The 21287-nt window shown below is 41.4% G+C and overlaps 1 protein-coding gene across 3 annotated transcripts in view; it reads right to left on the bottom strand.

Moving 5' to 3' along the window:
• The window catches only part of HYCC1 (hyccin PI4KA lipid kinase complex subunit 1), a 93876-nt gene that overhangs the window by 43721 nt on the left and 28868 nt on the right, over window positions 1–21287 (bottom strand). For all 3 annotated transcript variants that reach the window (XM_075827294.1, XM_075827295.1, XM_075827293.1), the window contains exons 2-3: window positions 5855–5937; window positions 4369–4470 (exon numbers count right to left, since the gene is read on the bottom strand). In XM_075827294.1, the coding sequence (XP_075683409.1) occupies window positions 4369–4470; window positions 5855–5905 (153 nt within the window). In that variant the 5' untranslated portion in view covers window positions 5906–5937. The remainder of the gene's footprint in view (window positions 1–4368; window positions 4471–5854; window positions 5938–21287) is intronic.

Here is a 21287-nt window from a genome sequence, read left to right as displayed (position 1 = left end):
TGAGAACATTGCCGATAATGTTGGAGTATATGAAATGTAACCCCTTATTCATAGCGTAATAAAAATTCACAAGGAATACTGAAGATGCTCAAATAAAGCTTAATAAATAATCATAGTGTGTTTGTGGTTTTTTTCAGTAGGGTCAGCTGATATACTGGCAATTTTAACGCACACAGTAGTGGATCATTATTAGGCCGGTAATGGCTCGTCGCAGTTCTTCTGAACTTTATGATGAGAACCGCAGGGGTTCCGAGCGCTGCTGCCGCTATACGGACGTTATCATTAAGCCGTAATAAAAATGCTAACATGTGTTACAGCGATCTAAAACATGATAATAAAATCACCATTTTAAAGCCAATTTTTTTTATCCTGCTCCCTCGTTCCAGAAAAAACACTGATCTGAATAATTCACACAAGCGTATTCGGGCTCCTAGCATCATAGAAAGCTGTCCCGTACTGTAATCATGTTTTCAGTATGGGACAGTAGTTCCACGGAGAGGCAGGGACACCTAGCGTCATAGATAACTATGACTATAGGAGCCTGGCTCCCTGCAGTGTGTTCGGTCCGGGAAACGCGGCCGACACACGGACCGTATATCACAGACCGGACACGCTCGTGTGAATTAGGCCTTAGAAGCACATTAGCGAATTTGGTCATTGCATTATAATTGCTTGCACCAAAACCTTTTTTTTCCCCTCAAATTACACACGCAATATGCATTCATAACTAATATGAATTAGTCACAGCAATAAGTACCATATAGAAGACAATGTGTAGAGGCATCATACAATATGTTCTCCATAGCACATTGTAAAAACATTATACAGCGGTACGGTTACCATTAGGTTTGAAAAATTGCTAAAATCTAGTTTAAAGAGGCTCTGTCACCAGATTTTGCAACCCCTATCTGCTATTGCAGCAGATAGGCGCTGCAATGTAGATTACAGTAACGTTTTTATTTTTTAAAAACGAGCATTTTTGGCCAAGTTATGACCATTTTCGTATTTATGCAAATGAGGCTTGAAAAAGTACAACTGGGCGTGTTGAAAAGTAAAAGTACAACTGGGCGTGTATTATGTGCGTACATCGGGGCGTGTTTACTACTATTACTACCGGTAGCTGGGCGTTGTGTATAGAAGTGTCATCCACTTCTCTTCACAACGCCCAGCTTCTGGCAGTGCAGCACTGTGACGTCACTCACAGGTCCTGCATCGTGTCGGCACCAGAGGCTACACTTGATTCTGCAGCAGCATCAGCATTTGCAGGTAAGTAGCTACATCGACTTACCTGCAAACGCCGATGCTGCTGCAGAATCATCTGTAGCCTCTGGTGCCGACACGATGCAGGACCTGTGAGTGACGTCACAGATCTGCACTGCCAGAAGCTGAGCGTTCTGAAGAGAAGTGGATGATACTTCTCATCAGAACGCCCAGCTAGTAAAAGTAGTAAACACGCCCCGATGTACGCACATAATACACGCCCAGTTGTACTTTTACTTTTCAACACGCCCAGTTGTACTTTTGCAAGCCTCATTTGCATAAATACGAAAATGGTCATAACTTGGCCAAAAATGCTCGTTTTTTAAAAATAAAAACGTTACTGTAATCTACATTGCAGCGCCTATCTGCTGCAATAGCAGATAGGGGTTGCAAAATCTGGTGACAGAGCCTCTTTAAATCACTGAAAAGAAGCCATAAACAATTCTCAATAAGAGCTGGCTGGAGGGTTGCTAAGCTGCGGCAGAGCTTTAAAGTACCTCTCCCACCTACTCCTCTTTCAAGAAAATAAACATTTTATGAATCACCACAGCTCGTCTTTATTTCCCAGCTTCAATCACAGGGTTAAACCTCACTGCTTCATATACAATGGTGGGAAATCATCCTTCCAAATGGAATTCAGATCACACAAACATGTATTGGCAAGAAGCGCCTTAGGCTTCTGTTCCCCATATAAAAAGCAGTTTTTTGGTGGTCTTATAGAAATGGGGTCAGAATGCGACATATAGTGTTCATCAATCAATACTACTGCATAATTGACACATACACAGCGCCATCAAACAATTAACTAGCTAATGAAGACTGCTCTACTAACACATACATTTACATTGGGGGAGGAAGTGTGAAGGGGTTAATCAACGCAAGGACATATAAGACAATGGAGGCATAATTTGTGACATACAGATCTATTGTCTTTTTTTGGAAAATCTCCAGCTTCATAATAAAAAATACGGCCAAAGCAAATTTTCACAGATGCATTCATCTCGAGAGGAGAATTTCAATATTTTCTCTTTCAGTCCCTTGTCATAATTTTATTTTTCTGAGAAAGCTGAAGGCAACACATATGGCCTCCATTACAATACCCATGGGGATGTCGCCTACCAATCCTATAGCTCTGAACAGCAAGTCCCCCTACTTGGAAATATGGCAAGTAGATTTGCTGTTCAGGACTCTTGAAAAGCTTGGCAGCATTCCCTGTGCGAGCTAGAATAGTGGCCATATGGTTTGTCACTCAGATTTGTAAGAAACAAATACTACTAAAAGGGTGACAGAATGGTAAAAGGCTCTTTTCTGAGTGAATTAAAGGGGTTTTTCACTTTGGAAAATCACTTTTTCTTAAAAGGTTCCCTCTGCATTGACCTGCAGTAGTCAGCTGTAATGTGTAAAAGAAAGTTGCAGCAAGTGTTAAATTCTACTGCAGCGCCACCGAAGGGGAGAAGAAGCATTACACCATTTTCATTGAAATCAACAATGCTGTCCGTATAATGCACAGAAATAACAGGTCTTCCAAAAGGAAAAAAAAACAAACACTTTGTAGCCACTCTCTCTGGCTGATAAAGAGGGTATTGCCATTCAGGACTCATCTATCAACTCAGAATTCCATAATATTGTGTTTGAAATTTGTTTTCCCTAACCAGCCAACCCCTTTCTAGTCCTCATTTCAGCCAGGAACATAAATTGTTACCAATCATGGTACAAGTCACTCTGTTCCAACTATAGTTGCTTTATAATTAAAAAGTTATCCGCACATTACTACACAGTGCGTAAGGTGATAACTCATCATATACAGGGAGAGCTTATTACATTTCAATGATTGAACCCCATGAGTCATTCTTTATTTGTCTAATGACCACTAGATAGAATATAACATTTGTACAGACAGTGGCTTCTGGAAGAGTCAAAAGACACTTTTCTCCGTTTGATCTTTGGCAATGAGTAACGGCTCATTAGTTTATATGATGTTGAAGTCAGCTTCAGCTTTAAATTTATCAATTAAGCGTCTCAACATTGCATTCCTAAATATTACATATATACATATATATAATATTTAGGAATGCAATGTTGAGATGCTTAATTCATTATATATATATATATATATATATATATATATATATACACATACACACACACACACATCTACATATACACATACACACATTGAAAGCACAGGAGCAGTATAACGCGCACCAAAAATTCCCGTTATGCCCCAATATATTAGAATTAAAGCTGGCCATACAAATAAGACTGCGGCTGCACGACTCGATCATAAACATGCATGCTTGGAGTAGCGCTTAATATATCACGGGGCAACAAAGAATTGCACATGTCAAATAGATCCTGTAAAAATCAGTGGGATCCACTAAAATACACCTAGAGTATAGCCATTTTTTATATTTACATAAAGCGCTCCAAATCCCCCACTTCCCTCGCGCAGTCTTAGAATAAAGTCTTTTTTTATTTTTTCATTTAGACTGAAAATTTAAAGTGTCAACAATGATGCTTTTCGTAGAAAATGGACAGCCTAACTGTATCACAGGGAAGTTTTAATAACCATATCTCTAAGGTGACAAGGCACACTGACTGAATAAAATATTAAAGGGGTTTTCCCCCAATCCCCATAAACTGTATTGACTGCAGGAAATAACAAATTATCTTATGCTTACCTGGAACATGCGCCGCCACTCCATGGCCACCCCCCGACGCTCTTGGTTTACCAGATATGCCCGTATACCCCTCGTGACAGCTGCAGCCAATCACTGGTGGACCGGCAGTAGGTGTACATTTGTTATTTCAGCCCATTTCCTGCAGACAGTATATTTTATGGGGATCACAGGAAACCCCTTTAAAGTTTGTTTTTTTAGCTTTATATACGGAATATTATCTGCCATTTTAAGGATCAGCGTTGTGGGGGGGGACGGGGGGGACAACACATTTTTAATATAGCCTAAATAATAAAATTAGAGCACTACATGTGCACTTTTAATTCAGCCATATTTGTATAAAGTTATATAAAGATTGTTAACATTGTATAATATAAAAGTAGATTTTTTCCATTTGGTTAAATCTACCGAATTCCCATCTGCTACTTACTTCACTCTGAGGTTCCTGAATGACTTCATACAGTGCGGAAACCAAAGCGGTCTTTTCCTTCAGACTTACAGCATAACTTGTAATAGATGCCTCAGGCAGAATCTAAAGACAAAGCATCATTCAGTAAGTCGAGATGATCTTCCTACTAGCTAAAGCAAAAAAGACTTTTAGATGCTTGAAGTCACTATAGGTGACATAGTAAAGTGATTTTTTATTCTATTGCGAGGCAATTTGAATGTGGCTTTGCATATGCCTATATCCATCCAAGGATCATTCCATTATGGCAAGCATTACATTACTGGCAGATACTAGCATAGGTTTTTCTATTCCCATGGTCTCATTAATAGGAACTGGTCTGCGGGCAGCATGTTATAAAGGAAGAGGAGCTGAGCAGATTAATATATCGTTTTGTGCAAAAAGATTCAGTATAACTCGTAGCGGATTCATTTAAAGGGAACCGATCATCTCAATTATGCTGCCCTTACTAAGGGCAGCATAAAGTAGTGACAGACACGCTTATGTGCTAATGTTAGCTTATTTTGGAGAACTTAAACTTTAATCTACCTAGAACAGCAAACAGGTAGAAGAGTAGAGAGATATCTGCAACAATAAAAAGTGCTTGGTATTACATGTAGATATTTCCCACAAGATAGGAAAACTCTTACGGACGGAGGAATCTGGTGGATTTTCACAGAATGAGTTGACAGACCACCCAGCTGTAGGCTTCCCCACTGCACCTAGAGGTCTTCCTCTATCTAAATGGGCTTGGACCTTCACAAATAAGCCTGGTGGAAATCACAGATTTCCTCCTGCCAACACGGATAACCCTCCTAAAGCTACCAAAAGCCTTTGGCCCCATGCACACGAACGTGCTTTTGCGGCCGCAATTCCCCCGAAAATCCACGGGAGAATTGCGGCCCCATTCATTTCTATGGAGCCATGCACACGACCGTAGTTTTTACGGTCCATGCATGGCCCGGGAGACCGCACCGCAGAAAGAACGGACATGCCTTATTACGGCTGTCTTCTGCGGTCCGGGCTCATTGAAAATAATGGCCCCGGCCATGTGCATGGCCCGAGATTTGCGGGCGGCTCGCGGCCGTGCACATGCCCACGGTCGTGTGCATGAGGCCTTTCTCTTCCTTGAAGAAATAGAAAAAAAATTCAGGAAACATTGTTCAAGAAATATGTTTGTAATATTGGCAGAATATTGATGTGAATAACCAGACATAATGTAATATTTGTAATATGATAAAATGAAAACCATGAATCACACAAACTGCATTGTGAGCTAATGGAAGACATAAAACATACTGCCTGAATAGACAGAAAAAACACAAAGCTAAAGGCAGTCTATACATGAAATGACAAACATTGTCGATAAATCGTAATAAAATAAAAACACACACACGAAAACAGGAAGAATAATAAATAATCTACATTGACAAGTCAAGAATCTTTTTGATTTTCTATTTTTAGAGAATACCTTAAACTCTGACAACCATTCCTCCACAACTCCTCTCTCGGTGGTCAGCATCTTCCCGCATCTAGCGGCTTATAGCCGGTTGCCTAACGAAAGATAATAGAAGGAAATTAAACATTTACCGGAAAATGGATTAAATAAAGGTGAAAAACAGAAGCAAAATTAGGAAGTTCGTCTAGCTAGCCAAGTGATATGTATTAACCTTGTAACACTGAAATATATGGATATATAAGGAAGCAAACCTGTCAGCAGTGGTTCTCTGACCACTTTACAACGCATGATGGACAACAATGTAAAGATCTATTTTAACCTCTTTAGGGTGTATTCACAAACAACAGATTTGTTGAAGACATTTCTGCAACTGTCCCATATATCTGAAAGGGGCTAGCAGAGATCCATGTACAAACAATCCCTTTTAGGCTTCGTTCACATCTGCGTTGGGGTCCCGTTCTGACATTCCATCTGAGCTTTCCGTCAGAACGGGACCCTGAACAGACACAAACTGACACCGACGGAAACCAAAGATTTCCGTTTCCACCACCATTGATTTCAATGGTGACGGAAGCAATAGCGTAGTCGACTAGTTCTGACGGAAAGCTCCGATGGAACGTCACAACGGCACCCCAACGCAGATATGAACGAAGCCTTAGATGTATGGAACAGATTTTCAGTCACAGAAATTTATGCAATAAACCTGCCATGTGTGAATAAGCTCTTAGAGTCCTGGATTAAAAGGAGTGCTGGAATCCGATTGGTTGCCTTAAAACCTGCTCTACTTTTCCTTTGCACCATTTTATATAAATCTCCCCCATAGGATGTCAAATACAGCACTGCTGTGGCAAATCCATCTCATTTAGTGTAAAGGTTTTTTCACTAAGATTTGTCTTAACATAAAACCCCAGTGAGAAAAATTTGCAAAATCTAGCAAACCCTGAGGGCATTTCCACAACGAACATATATTTCTCGAATATACAAGGGGGGAAAGGGAGGTAAACTAGAAACAGTTACCATATATTATTGTAAATAGGGCTTGCTGCAGTTTTTTAAAACATAGTATGATCTATCCTTTACAATTTTGCCATTAAAGGGTTAGCCCCTTCACCGAAAGTGATGGATTATCACTAGAATACGCCATCACTTTCTGATTGGTGGAGGTCGATCAGTCGGGACCCACAGCGATCTTGAGAATGAAGGTACCGGGAAAGTAATCTGCCAGCACCATCTGTAATGGGAATATCCCTTAGAAATAAGAAGACAAAATGTTTCTTCCCATATCAATGCACGTTAATAATTCCTGTGTACAAGAGACGAAATGAAACAACCCTTCAGGCTTCACAGAAACAATGAAGGAATGTCTTCAAATTAATTGCCAACATCTGCAGCTTGGTGTCTGGCTGAAGAAAACCTTGGCATGCAGTTCTGGATTTAGGGCATAATGTAACAGAAAACAGAGAACATAATTAATCAAGCAAACAAAAAACGGAATACAAATATTACATGGTGAACAAAACGATATTCAGTATATGGTTTTTATTATTTTAGGTTTTATTATTTTCTTCAAGACTTGGGTCAGTGATCTCTCTATAGGACTGTAAATAGCCTTCTCCTTGGATATTAAACATCCAAAGACTTTCCTCAACACCTTAACAACAGCAAGAGCTGATGAGTGCTCCTGTGAGCGCTCATCCTCTAAGCAGAGCTCCTGATCTTAGAGGAGCCTGCTGAATACAGCTGGGGTCGGAAAACAGGTGACCGCAGCAAGATCAAAGGGAACTCCCCGCTTTGATCTAGTCATCGGAAATCCGGTGACGTGATCAAACACTGGGGAATCCCTCTGCACTCAGCCCTGGGGACCTACAAAATCTGCCTCAAAATTCCGTTTGGAAATTGTCCAGCCATGTGCCTGTATGCGCTGAATGAACTGCTCACAGAGGCCGTCTCAACGTCCATCAGCATAGTCTTTCACCAGTCTACTGAATCATACAGTCTGTTTTCTGCTGACACTATCTGAAGGGCAGTAGACGGGAATATCATTTCAGATAATTTGCCGCCAGGGAATCGTTCCTAATTCTAAAGCAAGCGCTAACATATTAGGGAACTGCTCATAATGCAATTCTCTAATATTAGCAGCTCCGTTTCTCAAAATAAGGAAAATTATATTTAACCCCTTCACGACTGTCATATGGCTATATTCGTTCCAACTGCCGATGCCCCATGCAGTTGTCACGTATATAAACGTCGGCAGTCTGGAAAGGGGTTTAATGAGTGCAGTGCTGCATCAGTATGAGCACCGCTGCACTCTCATGTCTGCCGGGGATTTAAGAGTTCTGGAATACACCCCCCCCCACTGTAGATCGCACCCCACACACACACACACACACACACACACACACAACACCTGCAAAAAACCCTGTAGATAGCGCCAGTTTAACCCCCTCTAGGAGCGGAATCCCCGGCTAGCGCTCTGGCCGCGGATTCCCCTCCTAGAGAGGGCCACCGACGTCTCAACATCCCCGCTGTAAATAGTGCCACCCCCTGTAGATAGCAACCCCCCCACTGCAGATAGAATCGAACCCCACTTCTCCCTGTAGATCGTGCCACCTAAACTCCCACTAGGAGCGGAATCTCCGGCGTCAGCTTTTAGCGGAATCCCCGGCTAACACTCTGACCGTGGACTCTTCTACTCGAGAAGCCCCTGGTGTCACTATCCATATATAGACAGTGACGTCAGGGCTCTCTCTAGGAGAGGAATCCCCAGCCGATATTCTGACCGGGGATTCCGCTACTGGAGAAGCCCCTGGCGTCACTATCCATATATGGACAGTGACGTCAGGGGCTACTCCTGGAGCGGAATCCCCGGCCGCAGCACTGCCGATGCTCAGGCAGGAGATTCCGCTTTTAGAGTTAGCCCCTGACGTCACTGTCCATATATGGACAGACATCAGGGGCTCTCTCTAGGAGCGGAATTCCCGGCCAGAATAAAATAGTTGTGATACTCAAAGTGGTTCCAAAAATATTATGGTTTAAAGAAATGCGTATCAGAAATGGAAAATTTGACCTGAACACGGGCATCAATGACCCTTGGTCATGAAAGGGTTAAAATGTATATACACTCTTCGTGGCGGACTACTGCTTCCTCTGGTTTAAGTACAATTTACCCAAGAAGAAAATATTATAGGCACAGACTGGGGATGACTAGGGAAGATAACGTTCGATATAGGAAGATAAAAACGAGCAAAAGGGGGAATTCGATTTTACCAGTTAGTCCTTTGACACCATAGATGTAAGTTACATCAGACTACAGTAACAAATGATATCAGAAGAATCAAACACAACACAGCTACGTAGAGAATGAGCGTCTGATAGAACACGTGCCATTTATTATACACGGTTTCTCTCCTGCATAATTTACCTCAGACATCAATCCAAGCAAACAAGCCCACGCTATTAAATCACAGTAAAGGGAAGTTGTGATTCTATAGCATTTTGACATCTGTTGAACAATTTCTGAGAAGAATCAACAGGCATACTGTACAGCGGGAAAGAAGGACATCAAATGAGGTTCAATTAAGGATCTTAACATGCACGCACCTTGTGAAGAACGACAGTGGCAGCTGTAGAACTTATTTTCCATTTTGTATTAAGCCTGAAATGTCATGCACCGTGACAAACATTGTAGCCCACCACTCGCCCACTCCGTGTATTCATCCCCCTCTAAGTGCTGCCATGCTGTCATTTCAATTGGAACGATCATTCCTTTGTATATTGTATGAAGTTCATGATGAACACACACAACAGCTTGCTAGCAGTTACTCTATGCCTCGAGATATAAAGTACATGTGTCATCTACTTAGGGGGATTGTTTGAGATTAGAAATAATAATTTAAAAAAATTTAAATTTTGGTTTCAGTAACGGCACCACTCTTTCCATAGGCCGTGTCTGGTATTGCAGAGAAGCCTAATTCACCTGCTATATCAGATACAGACCATTGACAAGAGTGTCACTGTTTCTGGGGGGGGGGGGGGCAGCATTTTTATTTTGTTATTCCATGGGTCAATACCCTGCAAATAAACACCACTCCTGCATATGTCGGTAGGTATATGCCAAAATGTTAAAAAGGGACAATACAAAATAAAGTATATGGGGCTCATGGATAAAAATTGGCGTATGCATTGATATATATTATAAGTGTCCATCCCTCCTTCCATTTTTTATACTTTGCGGACCGTTTTCGGTTTGTGAGCATGGCTTAAAATGGCGCAGTTACGCACTTCATGCGTAAATTCCATGCAACGTTTTCTAGAAAGGGACAGGTGTCATCCATGTAACGATGGAGCTATGGTACACTGTAAAAAGCCAAAGGGTGAAATATTACCCACTACAACTGGCTGGCACTTGATGCAACATTTCATTTATTCAGAAATACCCATCATTCTTGATGGACCATTTATTTTATAGAATATTGCATGAAAGGTTAGTAGTAACATACAAAGCTATATCCTACACCCCAATGAATCGTTTTTGGTCAGAGTATGGCAGTATATTATACACCTTTCATAAACAAACATGCAATAATAAAAAAACTGTGCCATTTTCAATAAAAATAATAAGTAAAACATTCCCTTTGAATTGGGTTGTTTATCCACTGGGGTTCTCAAGGCATTCCCTCCCAATATTACACTCTACTGCCCCTAAAGAATAAAATCCCTTTTCTTGCCCGATGGGAGTCGTATCTCAGGGGTGGGTCTCCTTTAAGCCTGACTATAAGACGCGGCCATTGATCTATGGACATAAATATTCCATCTCGAATCGCTACAAGCTTTTAACTCATTGGTACTATGTGCCGTCAAGATATTTCCCTTTCTGCCTGACGATGTGGTACTGAAGAGGGTCTTCCGATCATGTTATAGACTTCAAAATTTCTGGGATGGGGTACAAAACAGGACACAGTGGTTAAATAGCTTCATAGATCCCCTGATCCCCTGCCCTTTTCCCTCAGAACCCGTGTGTTCTCTCTCACAGCACCTATAGACGTTCACTTGTTTGCTATATGGGGAACGCAGATTGGGCCTGTATTTTAGCCCTTTTGAAGTCTTCTTCTCCCCCTTACGGTCACACTAAGATTTCAGAGTTGATGAAATCATGGAGATGGACGATATCACGGCTTCTTTGCAGGACACAGTGTTGACTTTTACCTCCACTATGTATCATGTTATGCTATTTCAATCTTCTTATTACTTCAAAACCCTGTTGGAAGGAGATACTAAACCCAGTAACTAAAATACTTTGGGCACCCCTTAGGCACGAGGAACCTGGTTTGACGGCAAACTCCCTATAGCTATGCCCCTGCATGATGCCAGCCTTAGAATAGAAGATAATTTAATTTGTTTTTAAGTGTTAGTCTGGTGTATGATCTGGATTGTGAATTTAATTTTTTTTATTGTGGTTTGTAATTTGGTGAGCATCTGGTTTTCTATACCTGTACCTTTTTTTCTGTTTTGGTTCTGTATAGTTTTCACCCCCAATCTCAATTGTCATATAGTGGTGCAATGTCGAACGTATGTCGAATGGAAGTGTGACAACATTGTACGTGGTTATGCAAAGATAATAACTCGTGTCCCAGGTTGACACCTCTGAAACGACAGACCTTTCTCCAACAATCTGCAGGTATTTTCTCAGGTGTGAAAGATCAACTCTGAAGCTGAAGGAAGAGCTCCAGGTAAAGTCAAGGAGAAAATCAGCGCGCACATCAGGTTTACAATTTCACACAATCGGCCGGAAAAGTCCGGAAAGTTTCTGGAATGGTTTGCAATACAGAAGACATTGCTTTATTATTTTTCTCCTAAACACAAGAACATGCCATCAATTGTTTTGGCTTCAAACTTTCCAGAGTTTCCAACAGGCTGGGTCCACATATAGTGTAGTTGTTGCTAAATTATGGATGTGGATTAAATATGGTTCTAAAAAAAACAAAACATTCACAATTGTAGGAATGTTGCAGGTATTCAAATCCACACCAACTGCAATCTATGGCCATTACTGCATCAATACTGCGGATATGAGGGCTAGTTCCGTAGCGTATTTGTTACGGCTCATGCAAAAACCACTGTCCATATATAAAAGAAACTTGTAAAAGTCTCATTCACATTTTGCTTTTGAAAATGTATTTTCTACTTAACTTCAGTTAAAAAAACAAACGCATTTGCAGTTTTTCCTCTGGAGATTTCAGTCTTAGGCTACATTCACACAAGCATGACAGATTTACACGCGTAAAAAACACGTGCATAAATCTGGTCCGTGTGCGTTGTGTTATTGCATCTGTGCTTTGCGAGTGGCATGCGTTTTACACGCACTTGCAATGTCACATTTTTATTCTTTTTTAATTGAATTAATTCGCAAATCACGCACAGCACACAGATGTACATCAGTGTGGGGTTTTCACGCACCCATTGACTTCAAAAGGAGCGTGAAAGCGCACCAATACTGGACATGCAGTGCATTTCATGTAACGGACTCTCGCTGCGTGAAAACTCACGCGTGTGAATGGCCCCATCTAAATCAATGGGTCCGTGTGCGGTGCATAATTTACATGCACAGCACACGGACGAGTTTTACGCTCGTCTAAATGAGCCCATTCACACGAACGTGAATCTCGTCCGTGTGCTGTGCTTTGAAACAACGCACGGCACACGGACCAATTAATTTCAATGGGGCCATTCACACACGCGTGAATTTTCACGCAGCGAGAGTCCGTTGCATGAAACTCACTGCATGTCCTATATTGGTGTGTTTTAACGCACCTAGCCGCCCATTAACATCAATGGGCGCGTAAAAACCACGGACACCACACGGATATAATATACATAGTGTGTGTGTGTGTGTGTGTGTGTATATATATATATATATATATATATATTTTATTAAATAAAAAGCGTTACTGTCACCTACATTATAGCGCCCATCTCCTTATGTAGGAGATAGGGCACTTATAATGTGGTGACAGAGTCTCTTTATGTAACATAATTATGGCTGTTCGGCTGGGTTCTCACTTTGTGGTTTAAATGCCGTGAATCATGACAAAACTGCACCATTTTTGTTGTGATTTTCGTAACATCTCAGCAAAATGGTGCTGTTTTGTTGTGGTTTCGACAAAAAACGCATTTAAACCATGATGTGAGAACCCAGTTTTCCGCCCAATATGTTCTCTGCGGAAATCCTGCGATGAAAAAACAAACAAAAATACCTGCTATACTTACCATGGCGATGCCTCCCTCTGACGTGCTGACGTTTTGCATTCCTGGGACGACGTTTCATCCCATGTGACCGCTGCAGCCTAAAACGTCATCCCAGGAGGCCGTCGTGGACAAAAAAAAAAAGCACAGAATTCTGGGTATGTATGAGATATTTTTTTTTTCGGAATCGCAGCTTTTCCACCGTAAAAATCGCAATATCTGCTTGCAGGTTTTACCTTCCATTGAATTCAATGGTGAAAACCCGCAACAACAAAAAAATCAGCGATTACGCATATACAATTGACATGCTGCGGTTTAAAAAACAAAAACAAAAAAAATAAAAAACGCACCGCAGGTAATTTTTTCCACTTCTCATTCATGCAGCGTGTGGATGAGATTTTTTTCAAATATCATCCACTCTGCCGCTACTGTATTATGCTGCGGATTTTCCGCAACGAAATAGATTGAGGAAAATACTCATTATTTAGGCCGGGTTCCCATGTAGCCTAAACGCTGCGGAATTTCCACAACGGAATTGTGTGCGCAAATTCCGCAGCATTTATAGTAGCAGCAAAGTGGATGAGATTTAGAAAATCTCATGCCCACGCTACGGAAATAATAACGCTTAAACGTAAATGTTAATGGACATGCGGCGCGGAATTTAATTCCGCAGCATGTCAATTTATGCTGCGTTTTTTGTTGATTTTTCTGTTGCAACCTGCAACAGAAAGACAAGTGTTGAAACTTTTGTGGCGTAATCTCAGCGATTACGCCGCAAAACTCGCAACTCCGGAAAAAAAAAAAAAACATACTTACCGATGCAGTCCGTCCTCAAGGGGTGACGTTTCCCACGTGACCGCTACAATCACAGGCTGCAGCGCCACACGGCCTGCAACGTCACCGTAGGAGGCCGGACTACGCACAGAGAAGACGGAGGCTGTCCGAAAAACCACACAATAATGTGGTGCGATTTTTCAGACGGAAGGTGCTGCTGGTGCCAGGTTGGATACGCAGCGTATCCAATTCGTGAGAAGCCGGCCTTTCTGAATTACTTCTGTCCGAATAACAAACATGGTCAGCCTCAGTGTGGAAAGGGAAAAGAGTGGCAAAGGGCATCACGTGAACATCTTTATAAGTTTAATTACTGATAGCATACATGCCACAGGATCATTACGTTTAACTCCTTAATACCGAAGGTATTTTAAACCTTCGTGACCAAGCAATTTTTTACGTTTTCCTATCGTGTATAAGGACTTATTTTTTGAGGGACAAGTCGTCATTTTTAATTCCACCATATTGGGGTACATATAAATTTATTGATTAACATTTTTGGTGGGGTAATGGAAAAAAAGTAAATAAATTTCGCCATTCTTTTTTGGGTCTTAAATTTACGCAGTTTAGCGTGTGGTATAAACAAATAACTGTCTTCAGCGGGTCGTTACGATTGCAGTGATGCCAAATTTATATCGTTTATGTTTTATTACTTTTACACAGTAAAAACACTTTTTTTCAAAAGGATTTGTTTTCGTCTCACTATATTTTAAGAGCCATAACTTTTTTTATTTTTTCTGCTGACATAACTGTATGATGGCTTTTTTTTTTTTGCGGGACAACTTGTCGTTTTTATTGGTACCATTACATACAACTTTTTGAATGCTTTTCATCCAATTTTTTTGAAGGCAGGATGAATAGAAAACAGGAATTCTAGCATTGTTTTTATATTTATTTGTTACAGAGTTCACCGTGCGGGTTAAATAATGTAATCGTTTTATGGTTGCGGTCGTTACGGATGCAGCCACACCAGATATGTAAAACCAAAACACCAAAAAAACATTGACACACCCCCGCGATCGACCCCTCCCTCTAAAACCACTCAGATGCGGCAGTCGCTATTGACTGCCGCATCGGAGGGGTTTAACGGGCTGACATGCCTGGAGACCACCGCTATTGGTCTCCAATCATTGCCCTGAAGCCCAAAGCTGTTAGCAAGGCGTTAGACTGGGCTTCAGGAATGTATCAGTATGTTGGTGTAACTTTGTAATTACTTTTTATTAAAAATTATTTTAACTTTTTTAGATACAGCTGCTTTGTATCCTGAATACACAGCCTCTATGTCTTGCACTGAGACCTGAATCCGTCATATCAGTGGGACTGACGGGCTCAGTGAGAGTGTGTTATCGATCACATCTAAGGCTTAGTTCAGACCTGTGTCGGTGTGTTCCGTTGTTCTGCTCAGTCAGAGGAGCAGAACAAGGGAATGACAGAAGCAACGGTTGTTTTGCACAACAGGGGGTGCAGTAAGGAGGAAACAGGGGGTCCAGGACCCCGTTCTAGTTATCGGTAGGGGTCCCAGCGGTGGGGCCCTCTGCGATCAGACATTTATCATTTATTCTGTGGATAGGTGATAAAGGTTCATTTTGGGACAACCCCTTTTAGTAAAAGAGCAGCAAACCGCATTAAAAAAATATGAAAAATAAAAAAGGAAAAAATAATCAGTCACCCATGGCAAACGGTTTTCTAAAAAGTACAAATTTACAAGTAAAAGAAGGATAAAGCCTGTATTCAAATAAAATGTAAATGGTTGACAACACTCTGATGCCGTGTTCTCTTTGAAAATGCAAAACTCTAATTCAACCGTGATCTTGGCACATTTTTAAGCATTTCTTTAAACGCGTATCCTGTGGGTTATGTTGCCACGCAGCAGAGACAACCCAATGGAGGTTGAAAGCGTACGCGAGATCTGGAAACATTGACACAAACCACACATATAACTTATTCTGCTCCTTTTGAGAAATCACTGAATATCAATGAGGCCAGGAAGGATGTACAGATACTGCAATAATAAGATTATGCAGTTATCACTGTATGCCCCGGGATTCGGGCACACACGGTTTGTTTTTACGGCTATTCAATACCTGATATAGAGCTGTAGTCACACCAGCACAATATAAACAGCGTCAGGATTACATCTGTTAAAGCAGTTGTCTGGTTTTTGAAAACAAAAGTTTTATTATCAGGCTCTGTTCACATCTGCATTCAGGTTTTCGGTTGTTCTGCTCAGTCATAGACCCAGAACAACGGAAAACCGGAGCAGTCTAATCCGTCGCATGATGGACACTAATGGCGCCCAACGGCACCAAATTGATTTTAATGGGTTCTGTTGTGTTTCCATCATGATCCACGTAGTCTTGCGGAACAAAAAAGCCCAAAATGCGACCCGGCAAAAAATACGGAATCTGCGACGTAGGCTCCTAAGGGAGCCTTCGACGTAGATGTGAGCAGAGCCTAAATTACACAATTTTCTAATTAACTTCTCTTGCCGTCAGTGAACAGAAATATTTATTAGGGAAGATTTACAAAGTCCTAGGGTATGTTCACACGACAGCGTCCGTAACGGCTGAAATTCCGGGGATGTTTTCAGGAGAAAACATCCCCATAATTTCAGCCGTAACGGCATGTGCAGGCGCTTCAACGCCGCATCCATTAGGGACGTAATTGGCGCTGCTTTTCATTGGAGTCAATGAATAACGGCTCCAGGTCACTTCTTTGACGCGGGCGTCTATTTACGCGCCGTCATTTGACAGCGGCGCGTAAATATACGCATCGTGTGAACAGACAAACGTCAGCCCATTGCTTTCAATGGGCAGATGTTTGTCAACGCTTTCAAGCCGCATTTTTCGTACGTAATTAGGGGCAAAAACGCCCGAATTACGTCCGTAATTAGTGTGTGTGAACATACCCTTAGATTGTGTGCACATACCCTTAGGGTATGTGCACAAACCTTATTTACGGACGTAATTCGGGCATTTTAGCCTCGAATTACGTCTGAAAATGCGTCTCAAAAGCGTCGGCAAACATCTGCCCATTCATTTGAATGGGTCTTACGATGTTCTGTGCCGACGGTCATTTTTTTTACGCACCACTGTCAAAAGACGGCGCGTAAAAAAGACGTCCGCGTCAAAGAAGTGCCTGTCACTTCTGGAGACGTAATTGGAGCCATTTTCCATTGACTCCATGGAAAATCAGCTGCAATTACGTCCGTAATGGACGCAGCGCAAAGCGCCTGCACATGCCATTACGGCTGAAATGACGGTGCCGTTTTCTCCTGAAAACAGCTCCGTAATTTCAGCCGTAACGGAGGCTGCCGTGTGAACATACCCTAACACTAACTCAAAAACTTCTGAAAATACGGAACGGTTTTCAAGGGAAAAGAGCTCCTGATTTTCAGATGTTTTTTTAAAATCAGTCACATTTTTCACTGCGTTTTTAATGGCCGTTTTTGGAGCTGTTTTTATATAGGAGTCTATGAAAAACGGCTCCAAAAACGGCTGAAGTAGTGACATGCACTTTTTCGTGGCCGTTTTTCTTTACGCGGCCGTTTTGAAAAATGGCCGCATAAAAAAAAACACCCCATCGGAGCAGAACGCCGTTTTTCACATGGATTCTTCAGCCGGTTTTCGGGACGTTTACGGCCCGAAAAAACGCTGTGTGAACATACCCTAAATAGCAAGAAGTCAGAAGATGCTCGAAATTTATCACAGTGGTGCAGGCTATATGATAAATTTGCTGCAATCTAGCCAGACACTTTTCTCTTCCTTATTCCACCATTGATTTGCGACAAAATTTTAAGCCAGATCTTTGGCGCATTTTAAACCACTCCCGCTCTCAGAATATTTTTCAGCACATTCTAGGCGCAGACACATTAGTAAAAAATGTTCCCATTGTTTTCAGAGAACTGTGTGAAACATGGAGACTGGTGCCCACTCTGCCTTTACCCCAGTCCATAATCGTACATCTCACAAGCGTCTCGTAGCAGGGAGTGACCGGCCAGAGTTGTGTGACACTTCATGAGTGTCTACCCACTGCTTCATAGTTTCCCATTTAAAATACTGGACTACAGTGGTCTGGTATTTTATGTACAATGCCCTTTATGGGGGATCCAAGGTACACATGGATTAATTATACACAGGAGTGTAGCTATTGGGGGTACTGTGGCAGTAGTCGCACCTGGGCCCTGGTGCATTGGAGCTTCACTTTACCCCTCTGGTTATGCAACTTACTACAAAGTGCAACTTTTCACTGTAAATACCTTCACCGGACTTGCCGCTGTTTACGGACCTAATCTAGCGTCTAACCAGTATTCTAGGGGCTATATGGATCGTTTTTACTAATGTAGGAGTATCCAAGAACTCAAACCTACTGTAGCACACACAGAAAAAAAATCTGTACAAGGAACAAAGGCAAACCTTTCAATGGGATATGAAGTCAAAACATATGTCTACGTTCCAGCTGCATCCTGTTTATAATCATTAGGAGATTCTGAAACTCAAGAGATCGGCATTATTCTCCATCTCACGCACCTGGATCGGCCACTGGAGACAAACGTAAATCGCTTCCGAAATGTGGGCAGCTGCGTGTTAACCTTTCAATACGTATTCTCCCTCCTTAGGCCTCATTCACATAATGTTAATGCCCTCCGTTTAACGTATACGCATGGAAAAACTCCTGACGTGAATATTTAACGGAAGCCGGTGACTGATGCCGTACAATGGCAACAGGTCACCCATAGGGTCCCAAGGTAAAAAAAAATAAAAAGTATACATTTTACTGCATAACGTTGCATACTTTCCATACTTTTTTTTTTTTGTGGTATACTTAAATAGGAGCTACACTTTCAGGCTTTTGATAGGTCATAAAGACTTATCAAAAAATTGGATTGTTGGGCATCCAAGTGCTGAGACCCAAAGCCTTGCTAAAACAAAAGGTGCACAAGCGCTCAGCTGACCACATAGCAACTTCGGCTGTGATCAGCGCTCCTCGTCAGGCTGAAGACGGGCTCAAACGTTCTATGTAAGCCGTCTTCAGCTTGACAGATCGCTGATCACAGCCGAAGGTGCTTCTGCGCCTTTGTTTCAGCAATGGTGGGAGCCTTAGCATTCGGACCCCCACTGATCCAAACTTTTGATATGTCTCTATGACATATCAAAAGTTTGATCGAAGTGTAGTTACTCTGTAACGTATGCCAGCCAGAGGGAGGCCAAAAGGACAGTCTTTTTTCCTCTGTCTGGCAATGGAAGGCTATGGACATGTTTAATGGGTACATCATGAGCTTTCCTGCCTGGCTTGCACACGAACAGCATGGCAAAAATGTGATGTGAATGGGGCTTTACTTGACCATCACAGACAAAGCTAGCCATATGTACAAACATATATATGCACTTTCGATTGGTGTATGTTCAGCACACCCCTCATGAACAAACGGAGATGAGCCATGAAATTAGAAAAATGTAACGACACACATAGGGGGGGGGGGGGCAGATTTATTAACACTGGCAGCCAGTCTTAGTATGAAGAAGAGGAGAGAGTAGCTTTCCAATATAACTTGTGCCCCTTCCACTAAGCACCTCCCATTTTTCGGCAAGGGTGGCGGAAAAATTGTAAAAGCTTCAAACTATTGCAGAAATATTGTGTGAGCCATAATTAAAGTGGCATATACATTTTATTAAAATTCCCCCAAAACGTGTAACGCCAGTTCCGACATGTTGGAGAACTTACAGAATGTCAGAAGCGCTTGAGACTTCTGAATACAATGTCAGTATATGACCATCTTTCATTTCTGATGGTCACGAGGGCATAGTATGTGCCAAATTTATTATGTTTTTAAAACACTGTTGAAAAGCACTGGAAAGAGCCAAGACCAAGGGGCGTAAATGTACGGAGCTTATGAAAGACCACGAGTAAGGTTAGAACACATGACAGACTGCCCTGAATTTTCCTGTTGTCACGGTCGTCCCTTACGGACTACTGTGGTCATATGGCGCTGGATGATACATCACCATACTGTAACGACAACAGAAAGTGACAGGGGACCTCAGTGACCAACGGAATGGTGCAGAATTAGAAGTTTCTTTTATTTAAAGATTAGGAGTCACATTCAAGATCAGGGGTCAGAAAACCCTATTAGTATATACCCCAGATCCGCAATGCTAGCGGCTTTATTTAAATTAGTAGCTTCTTAGTTGTAGATTATTCTTTACCCCTCCAGCTATAACCTCTGTCCCACAATTTCCACTCATTAATATATGGGAGGTGAACCTTGCCCTGTGTGTCTTAAAGCCAAGAGGCCGACCTGTGAGTTAGACATGGTCAAGGGTCAACAATGGGTCTGCTTCTGTTACGACCCATGTCCAGCTGGAGATTGCAGAATATCTTAGTTTGTCCATTTTATTTAATGACTATTCCTTCCAAAAAATAGGCCATCTGGAACATAAGCATTGATTGTTCATTATAGAATTACAGCCCATTGTGGAAATTGAGCAATATAATAAAAACATTTAAAAGCATTACCGAGGAAGACAACATAATATATATATATATATATATATATATATATACACACACACACACATACGTACATATACACACACTGATGAAATATAGATGAACTAGAAGCAGAAATGTTCAACCGTACAACTTATGAAAACAGAGCAAGTAACAGACATATTCTTAAAGGAATTGTCTAGAAGTATTTATATAAATCGGTTATGGTGCAAATTACATTTAAAATAAAATTACACAAGTCAAGCACTTTAAGGGGTATTGCCAACTCAAACATATTCAGTGGATGCAGACATTTATTGCTTCATTTTATTAATGTTAGACCAGTGTCTTCTTGGAGGACTGGGGCTTTATAGAGGACTTGTCACCTCTCCTGAGAGGTTTATTTTAAATTCAGTAATTTTTTATTCGCATTTTCAGTTTATATCACAAAACATACAAAAAAATACAAAAATCCTCAACCCTACCTACCCACCCAACCAAAACCCTCCCCAAGTATTACAATAGTCATTTATGGCAATGGTACATTCCAATTTGTATATACAGTAGTGCAAGCTATTACAATTAGCTACACATAATAATCATCACAACCATCGACACATATGGCACATCATCTTCATACCATCAAATAATACCTGAACTGGTGAATGCCCTATATCTGCAGACCTTAATGCAATTCCTCCCGGTAAACCATATGCAATTGTAAAATACAAGCCAATCAGCAAGTTCCATGAGAGGATCCCTCGACCACCGAATCAAAGACTCAATCAATCAAAGCCCAGATCTATATAGGCCTCTCATAGCAGTCCTATACAGTATCTCGTTAATTCTCTAGAGGCCAAATAAGAATTATCTAACCAGGGAA

Source organism: Rhinoderma darwinii, chromosome 5 (assembly GCF_050947455.1).
Source record: "Rhinoderma darwinii isolate aRhiDar2 chromosome 5, aRhiDar2.hap1, whole genome shotgun sequence".
Taxonomy (NCBI): Eukaryota; Metazoa; Chordata; class Amphibia; order Anura; family Rhinodermatidae; genus Rhinoderma; species Rhinoderma darwinii.
This window is presented reverse-complemented; position numbering and strand designations above follow the sequence as displayed.